At 37.9% G+C, this 9,557-nt stretch overlaps 1 protein-coding gene across 1 annotated transcript; it reads right to left on the bottom strand.

Annotated features, from left to right (window-relative positions):
• Positions 1-1,053: 1,053 nt before the first annotated feature.
• Positions 1,054-9,254, bottom strand: LOC147475453 (Ubiquitin fusion degradation UFD1 family protein). The gene is made up of 3 exons (XM_086582634.1): positions 8,965-9,254; positions 2,073-3,374; positions 1,054-1,524 (listed from the first exon to the last, which is right to left on the bottom strand). Exons 1-3 carry the CDS (start codon positions 9,145-9,147, stop codon positions 1,297-1,299), a joined length of 1,713 nt encoding a protein of 570 aa, XP_086438760.1. The 5' UTR covers positions 9,148-9,254; the 3' UTR covers positions 1,054-1,296.
• Positions 9,255-9,557: the final 303 nt, after the last annotated feature.

The raw sequence follows: 9,557 nt of genomic DNA, 5'->3' as shown, positions 1-9,557 counted from the left end.
AAATAATCACTAAGACTAAGATAATTAAACTAAAATAATAATTAGACTAAAATAATAATTAGACTAAAACTAAAATGGAAATAATAAATACACTAAGATAATTAGACTAAGACGGAAATAATTAGACTAAAACTAAGATAATCAATAAATTCCAAATTGACAACGTTGTAATTACCCGGCTTTATATTGTTGTACCACTTGCATGTCGAGCCTCCACCGCATTCACAATTGCAACAAACGTGTTCATTATTTTTTAAATATATTTCCATCTACTGCTAATTGAATCGGAAGACATATCCGACCCACGTGCTTGATTGAATTCGTTTGTTACACAATTCCAAAATCCTTTTGCATTTTGGAAAACACCAACAATGGAGTCTTCACTAATTTTTATCCAAGCAAGACATAGAGCTTGATCTTCGGACATGCTAAAGTGAGGTTTTGCTTTTGCTTGAGTGCTACCACTTGCTTGAGATGCTTGAGTTGATGCTATTTGATATTTTATTTTTTTGAAGAATTGATTTTAAAGAAGAAGAAATATGATATGTGATTGTTGGAAGTGTGAGTTGAAATGAAACAAATGTTGTATATATACTAAAGTTTTTATTTTTGACCGTTCTGACTTTCTGACCGTCGGTGAACTAGCCGTTAGGACTCCGGACGGGATGTTTGATTCCGTCTGGAAAAAAAGAAATATAGCAAGACGGGATGTTAGATTCCGTCTGGTGAGTTTTGTAATCCAGACAGAATCCAACATCCCGTCCGAAGTTATCAAGTCAGCCACCATCTCGGTGATGAGTTTCACCTTGAAATCAACTTGGCAAAATATTCACCAAATAATCACCTCTGCATTTGCAGAGCAGTTTTTCCCCAAAAATGGTGACTATAGTCACAAAACCCTTGAAATCCCCTGCATTGCAAATGCTTAGAGAGGAGACCCTAATTTCCCCGTCTAGTTGGAAGCATTCCTAATTGGCTCATCTAGTGGGGGTAATACTAGTTAACCCTAAACAAATATATTCTTCTCAAACACAAAATAGGATGTCCTCCGAGTGCAATCAAATTCGGAACAATTTGTATTATTGCGTAGAGCAAATGCAACATTATAGAATTAACATCGAACACACCAAACAAAACTATTACAAGCACACCAAAGTTGACAAATTTGAATTCAAGAACTATATTCATGGAGGGAAGTAATGTTTTTGGTTCAGGAGGGCATCGATCGATGCAAGCATCACTGCCGCATAAGACAATCATAAATTATACACAACCACAAGTAAAGAGAGCCTGGGATCAGCTCTTTTGATGGACAGCAACTGTATGAATATCCATTTCCTTCAACATAACAGAACGGCCACATGAATCACAAGGGGTCGTTCTAGACCCACAAATGCTCTCGTGTTCTGATAATCCTCTAAGACGATCACGAGTATTGTTTGCAGAATGCCCAGCTTGAACCATATCTCCGCAGAACCGGCAAGTTACAAGTCGCAGAGGGCAGACAGAGGACTGGTGTTGCACCTGCAACAATGGAAACAATAGTTAAGAAATGATTTAATGCAACTCAATTTTACTGACAAATGAGCAATTAAATAGATTTTACCACTACAAAGGTTAGGTTTTCAAACCAATTATTTGATATATGCAAATTTCAATCCACAAAGTTGGTCAACAAATTAGTTTAGAGTTGCCTTTGATGAGCCCATCTCTTATACCTACCATTCACACTTTTGACTGTTTTAACAAAGTACCTACCATTCATCATCCACAGGAACGTGATTTCTCACACTTTAGGATATAGGGTTCATGTATCTTGCTGCTACAAGAGGAAGCTTATTTGTTATTGAAGACAATGTGAATTGCTCCAAAAAGGACGTCTAATGGCGTATGGATCAAGCCATGGGAAGTTCGCCCTAAGGTCAAATCAGACCTTCAGCGAGAAAAGGGGGATTTTAGGGTTTAGGATTAAAATGTAACTATAAAAAAAAGGGGGAGAGGGAGAGAGAAAGTACATTGATATCAAAGAATAAAGCTTGTAAGTTGGAAGAATTATAAGTTCCAATGCTTACCATGGCTTCCTTCTCAAGGGTAACTCCACAAGAGCAATGAAGTGGTTCATGGAACACTTTCATGTGCTTTGCTATCTCTCTCTGCTGAAAGGCTTTCCCACATTTCTCACAGTGAATATGGTTGGAAGCTTCCTCCTTTCTAAGAACCACTCCGCAGCCCGAATACTGACACTGGATGTTGTGCCTAGCACAATATGCTTCATGTAGTGCAATAGTCCTACTGGGTATATAATGATGGCAGTTCTGACATTGCACAGAATTTGCGTCGATAGTAGATGATGAAGAGACAGCTGATCCACCCACAGTGCGATTACTATTATTGTGGACAGCAACTGAAATTTGATACTTTGTGGTTCCCTTGAAGCCAAAAACACCAACGCTGTATGTACCTGCAACCATTCTCTGATCCTTAGGAGTAAGGATCAAAACCTTTGAACCAACATCGTGGGAAGACCATTCATGCTGATGCTGGTTTGGGAAAATGACAGGATGCTTGGAAACATAAAGATCAGTATCCCCGCCATGATCATCTGTTTCTATCTTAACCACGATGATAGCTTCCTCCGAAGCTATAATCTCACTAATGATTTGGTCAATGGAGAATTTGTAGTAGACATATTTTCCTTCCTCAACATATCCAGATTCTGCCTTCCCAAGCACAAGCTGAAGAAGTACGTGTTGATCCGTCTTGTCTGAAGCAGAATCTGATCCCATAATGTCGACCTCAATATCTGTCTCTAGGACAGAAACACTGGAAGAGGGCTTTAGCTCAAGAACCCGCAGATTATATATAAGCTCCCCATGGTGGACAGTGACCACATCTCCTTCAGATAAAGTGGCATGTTGGCGAAGGCATGTTTCAAGTACAGCCTTGTGGTTAGGTATGTCAGAGAAACCCATTCCATCTGGTTGCAGTTTCGCGTACAGACCCTTTGGCAGCCTAACATAGCGAACCTCAATCAAGGGAGCACTTGGAATGCTGGCAGGAAATAAGTTACTCCAAACATGAGGTGGAAGCTCAACAGAACCTTCAGGTGCAGTGAACTCCAGTACCCCAGAATGGGTTATTCCATGATTTTCTTCTCCAGAAGATTCTGAGTGTGGTGGGATTTCTTGCTGAACTTTTGACAGCTTGAAATACATTGGTCCTTTATCTAGAGCACCTTGATCTGACAGTTCGGTGAAACAGGACGATGGCAATTTGATTTTATCTCCGCTACCCTGGTAAGGTACAGCTTCCAGAATGTGATGGAACATTACCCCTTTCCCAGAAAGCAAGCTTTCTTCCATTAGCTGGTCTGCCTGAATGCAAAATCAAAAGGTCATGTGACAAGCACAATTTCACACCAACAAGGCAAATAAGGAAACATAAAAAAACCAAAAAGAAAGCAGAAAGTGGTAAATGGATATACAGTACGATGCATCTTCAAGACTACATCATTAAAATAGGACTACAGGTTAATTTAATTTATTCTGAAAGCAAGCAGCCAAGTAATGAAGCTCATATGATGGTTCACTTCCTAGCTTGGGATAATGGCGGAATTACAAAGAACGAGAGAATCCGTGAAAATGTTAACACATTCCACAATATTTGTCAAAACCTAAAAACAAATTTGTAAATGCTCGGATTCATGAAAATTAATTAAATTATCACGATATATTATGATAACTTTGTGATAAAATCACCAAATTTCAATGTCAAACTCTCCAAATTCCAAAAAGAGGTGGCGTCCACGAAACTTTGCCGCAATTTGTTCTATGGTTACAACCCACTAAGAGTGGCTGCCTTGTCTTAGTTCCTTTCGGCACTGGCTTGATAATATAGTTACAGGTTTGACAGTGATCTTGATGATGTTTACTATAGGGGTCTGCATTGCATGGATTCAGCATCTGGAAACATAACTTTGTAATGCTCTAAGTTCCACTTGTGCCACAATAGTTCACATGGACGGGAAAGTTTTGCAAAATCAGAACAGAATGGAAGGAATGCAGATTTTGGTGGAGGCAAGCTAAAGGCATACAGGCATACATTTACTGAGGCTTATAAAGATGATGAATCCCCACAAGGCACTAGTGAAGTGTTATCTACTACTGCTCATTATTTCCAAGAAATCTGGCCTATGATTTTCTTCGACAGTCCTCTTAACAAGCCAAAACACTATGGAGCAGCTGGAGCATATGCAAATATGAAGATGGACATATTTTAGTTTTGGGGGCTATCTAGACCAGAATTAAAGCTTAAAGTACAACATTAGCCAAGTGTTATGCAGCTGAACTAGCCACAAAGCTTGCTCTGCCCAATGGGCACTGCACCATTTAAGTTTGAAGCCCTATTGCTTTTTGGATTCTCCTTTAATGATCTTTGCTGCTTAATATATATAACTGGTTTACCAGGATAAATAAAATAAAATAAATAATTACACAAAATATCAGTAAATGTTAACACTAAATAGCTGATAACACCCCCAGTACGCAATAATTTAGCAATATCTCGTCATGTGATCAAGGCAAATGATTCTGCTAATATGTGCCACTGTGCCCCGTGCCCCACTGCACACAGAACCATATTCCAAGTTTAAATTCATCTAGTTACAGTACCCCCACCCCTTCTCCCAAAACAAGGGTACATATTGAGGATATCTTCAGAAAATTTGACCCCACTCCCTAGCTTACAAAAAATGGTACATTATGGCATATAAACAATGCATCATGATATGAAGAATTGAGTATGCATGTTGGTGATGTACATTGTCGAGGGAGGGATAAAATTTGTCAATAAAAAAAAAACATCCCTGCTTAGGTTGAGTCCAATGGCTCCCTATCCCCTTAAAAGTAGAGCTAAAGTCAACAGATTCTACTCTCTATCATTAATTTTCTCTGTATATATCCAAAGGATTCTACCCTCTATCTTTATTTTACTCGTATATAGAGGGTAGAATCCTTTGGATATATACAGAGGAAATTAATGATAGAGAGTAGAATCTGTTGACTTTAGCTCTACTTTTAAGGGGATAGGGAGCCATTGGACTCAGCCTTACAAGAAAATTAAATTCCATCCCTCAGACACCGAATTACAGAGAAACTTATGCCGTTTTAAATTTTTAAATCCAGAATGTATAGACAATCCTCTCTCCAACATGTTGCACCTTTCCCTCTTACATGTGCTATAAAATCGCCGAGTACTCCCTACTCGGTACCTAGCCAACCAGTGCAGCACATTACTCCCCATGAGTGATCGGGGTCAAAAAATCACCGAGAAATCGGCCGATATTTCGATTAATAAGTAATCGGGCCCGGGCGAGTTAGTTGTGTGAAATCGGGTCTTTTGTTTTACATAAAAAGAAAAGCCTTTTTTTGGCCCGCGAAACAGTTAACACCAAAAGTCCAAAGCAAATTTAGGGCTCAATATATTCCAGCAAAGTTCAGTACGCTCTTCTTCAGCAAAATTTAGTTCGTTTTCTCCACTCCAGGACTTCTAGGTACACTCTTCTTCAGCAAAGTTTAGTTCGTCTTCTCCACTCCAGGACTTCCAGGTACGCTCTTCTTCTTCTCCATTTTTTTTTCTTCTTCTTCTCTCACTTCTCCTCCTCCTTCTATTCTTCAATTCTCTCACTTCTTCTTCTTCTCTCACTTCTTCAGTTCTTCTCTTCACTTCCCCTCCTCCTCCTCCTTCTGTTCTCTCACTTCTTCTCCTCACTCTCTTCTCCTCACTTCTTAGTGTTTAGTTGTTTACCGATTGATTTTTTTTTTTTACAGAGATGTCTTCGAGAGCATCAAATGAACCATCTATTGGGAGTGGTGCTGATGCCACAACAACAACAACCTCAATGAAGAGGAAGTCAAATGATATAGCATGGGAATGGGGTGAGTGTAGGGACCCAAATAATAGAAATTTTGTTTGGTGTTTGTTGTGTAATAAAAGGATGTCTGGAGGGATAAATCGATTTAAGGAGCATTTAGTTCATAAGAAAGGGAATGTGACATCCTGTCCAAATGTGACCATAGAGATTCAAAAGAAAATCAATGCAACGTTGCAGCAAGTACGAAAGAAGAAACTTGATAAAGCGAGAATTCAAGGTATTCTTGAAAGACAAGATGAAGATGTTGATGAAGTTGAAGAACAAGAGATTTCTAATGGTGGTGGTAATAGAAGCCAAGGTATTTCCTTTGGTGGTGCTAAGAAAAGAAAAGTCGTTGACAATGTTAGAGGTCCTCTTGATCGATTATTGCCAACCGACAAAATGAAGCAAATCACTTTGGATAAAAACAACCCTCACAAGCAAGCTTTGAAGAAAATAACATGGAACAAGATAGCAAAGTGGGCATACGAAGTGGGATTAGCTTTCAATGCAATACACCCACCAAGCTTTACAGAAATGATTCATGATATTGGAGATTACGGACAAGGTAGCATATTTAGAATTTTCGATTATTTCGTTATTTTCTCTTTGAAGTAGTTGGTTGTTAAAATATTGTACTTATTATTATTAGTATTTCCTTACAGCTATGCCCCCTCCTAGTTATCATAACATGCGGGTGACTTTACTGAAAAAGGTGTATGATGAGACAAGAAATTGTTAGTACTTTTAGACCACATAGGGAGCTATAAGGATGTTCGATTATGTCTGACTTTTGGACCGATGGAAAAGATAGATGTTTGATAAATTTTATGGTTAGTTGTCCAAAAGACACAGTTTTCTTGAAGTCAATTAATGCATCGGAACATGTCAAGGAAGCAATCTACATTGTAGAAAATGACTAATGAAGTGATTGTCAACGTCGGGGTTAGGAATATTGTTTCGGTAAGATACTTGGACATTTGTGTGCACAAAAGAATAAATACAAGTTACTAATTAATTTATCAACTTACTAATGCATTTCTCTTTTCAATAGTTTGTGACCAACAACGGATCCAATTATAAATTGGCGGGAACAATGTTGGAAGAAGAGCATGGTTCAATGTTCTGGACTCTTTGTGCAACGCATTGTATTAATTTGATACTTCATGATTTTGGGAGTGGAGAGAGGACCGCATTGCCTAAAATAAAGTATGTATTCGTTGAAGCAAAAGTAGTGGTGGTTTATCTCTATAACCATGGGAGAGTGTTAGTTTGGTTGCGTAAGTTGACCAGAGGTAGAGAGTTACATAAATCTTGTGTAACTAAGTTTGCTACTCAGTTTTACACATTGCGGAGCATGTAGGAGAATAGGCATCACGTTTGGCTAAGCCAAACGAGGCAAACATGAAAAGTCAACATGAATAACATATGTTCCACACAACTAAGGTATCCTATTTTGGATTAGGGTACCAATAGACAATTAAGACACTGTTGAGCAAGTACATACAGAGATCTAAAAATTTTGGAGATCTAAAACCGCCCTAGGACGTGACTCGCACATGTTTATGTAGTTTATGGAAGGGTACTCTTGCTAACAAAGACAAATTCCAAGAAAGAGACCAGTAAGACCACTTATTATTATGGAAAAGGTGGAAAAAAATCCAATGGAGGACAGATACTCGGTGTATGAACAAAAAGTTAAGGAAGACTTAGAAGAGATCCTAGATTATGATAGCTACAAGGAAGATTGGTGAGAACCACATACTTGTGGAGGACAAAGTTTCTCTTGGGATTTCAATATAATGCATAAAGATGGAGAAGTCCACAATTTGAGGGTTCTCAGCGTGAAGAAATCTGAAAATGGAACTTCCATAAGAATTTTTAGTGCTCCTTTACCAGCACCATAGTATATGACTTTATGCTCCTCAAGGTTCTCCTACATCGACTTTAGCTTTTCATTGGTGTAATGGAATTCTCCCTATTGTACTAACATGCGTTATTTTAAACACTAACATGGAGTTCTCTCTCAGCTTAACTATAATATTAAGGTATTACAATGTTTTTGTCATAAAATATTTATGTGATACAATAATAAGATATCCTGATAAAATGAGGTCTACCAGGGTAAAATCACCCAAATTTTGAAGCAATACCTCCCCAAAAATAGGCCGATTACGCAACACTTTCTTGCATATTGTTCCATGGTTACAAACCACTATTTACTAGTTCACGACTTCTCAGCTTATCGTGATATATTACAATATAATCGTTTATTAAATGAGGTCTACCAGGGTACAATCACCCAAACTTTGATGAGATACCTCCCCAAAGGAGGCCGATTACGCAATACTTAAAACCCACTATTTACTAGTTCCTGGTAAACAAGTGAATAATATCTCAGCCCTCATAATCATCAAATGTGTAACTAAACCAAAAACAATTACTACCCAATACTGCTTTTCCACTAAATCCTTCCCTATTCAATAACCACAAACTAACTAAAGGGGCAATGGGGATATTTATACCCGTTAATGGTTAGACACCCTAGACATTTATACCTTGCAAGGCTTAGACACCCTAGATTACATCTCTCTTACATTTATACCCACTTAGTGGTTCAGTTACAACCAAAGTAGTAAAACGTTGTTTCAGTTTAACAATTCAGACCAACCAAAATCAGACAATACATATATGCATATGCAAGGGAGGTTTGCCAAGTTTATATCATCATGAGAGAAGACGTCCTTGCCAACAGTTCCCTCTGCTCTAGGCCCATCTCTTCTATGTTTTGCTTCTCGCCTTGGCGATCATGGGGAAATTACAAAGAAAAATCAAAAAATAAAAAAAGGGTCACTCAAATAATCATCAAATGTGTAACCAAATCAATTACTGCCCACTTTCTCCACTAAAGAACATTCCTTTCCCAATTACCACTAAATAATTCATCATAATTAAAAAAGGGGCACTCAAATAACAAGATATATACACATTACAAAGCAATAAATAATAATAATAAAAAAAAAAGATGGGGATGTTTATTAATGTGCATATACCTTAATTTGTGCTTGAGCAGCATCGATCCTACGTGTTCTCTGAGCAGTTTCAATAGCTTCACGTTGTCGAATTGCTTCTTGTTTAGCCTTTCTCTCTTTTTCAATTTTCAACTTTGCTTTTTCTTTTCTCTCTTTCTGTTCTCTTTCTAGTTTTGCTCTTGCTGCTCTTAGCTCAAATTCCATCTCTGTAATAAAAAAAATATATTTACTTTTTGATCTCTGAACGTGTGTTGAGTTTGTTGATTTTAAGGATTCAACTGTTTTTGTTCTTGGGAGAAAATAGGAAGAGTCTGGATTCGTCGTAGGTGTTATAGTTCTGAAAGAACATCCAGTACAAGCGGTTGTAAGGATTGAATATCTGCAACCCTATTTATATACCGCCAGGTGTGGTTAAAGACAGTGGATGGATGTGGGTTTAGTTTTTAATTTATGTAACCGGGTGTCGGGGAGTTATTCTTTGTTTAGTTCACTTTTGCTTTTGTTTTACGTCAGCAGTGAGAACGTTTACTGGATTTTAGTAAGCCCAAACTGCCCGAACCCAATAAAAAGGTTTGATACTTTGATATATGCTGATATGGATATAATTTAAAGGG

This window comes from Coptis chinensis, chromosome 9 (assembly GCF_015680905.1).
Source record: "Coptis chinensis isolate HL-2020 chromosome 9, ASM1568090v1, whole genome shotgun sequence".
Taxonomy (NCBI): domain Eukaryota; kingdom Viridiplantae; phylum Streptophyta; class Magnoliopsida; order Ranunculales; family Ranunculaceae; genus Coptis; species Coptis chinensis.
Note: the sequence above shows the minus strand (reverse complement) of the source record. Positions and strands in the feature narration are given on the sequence as shown.

What these genes read in the sequence shown, in the direction of transcription:
- LOC147475453 (XM_086582634.1), bottom strand. Translation starts at nt 9,147, where the DNA reads ATGGAATTTGAGCTAAGAGCAGCAAGAGCAAAACTAGAAAGAGAACAG. An exon ending in CTGCTCAAGCACAAATTAAG is followed by an intron (nt 3,375 to 8,964) that starts GTATATGCACAT and finishes TTTTGCATTCAG; the next exon opens with GCAGACCAGCTAATGGAAGA. An exon ending in CCCTTGAGAAGGAAGCCATG is followed by an intron (nt 1,525 to 2,072) that starts GTAAGCATTGGA and finishes CCATTGTTGCAG; the next exon opens with GTGCAACACCAGTCCTCTGT.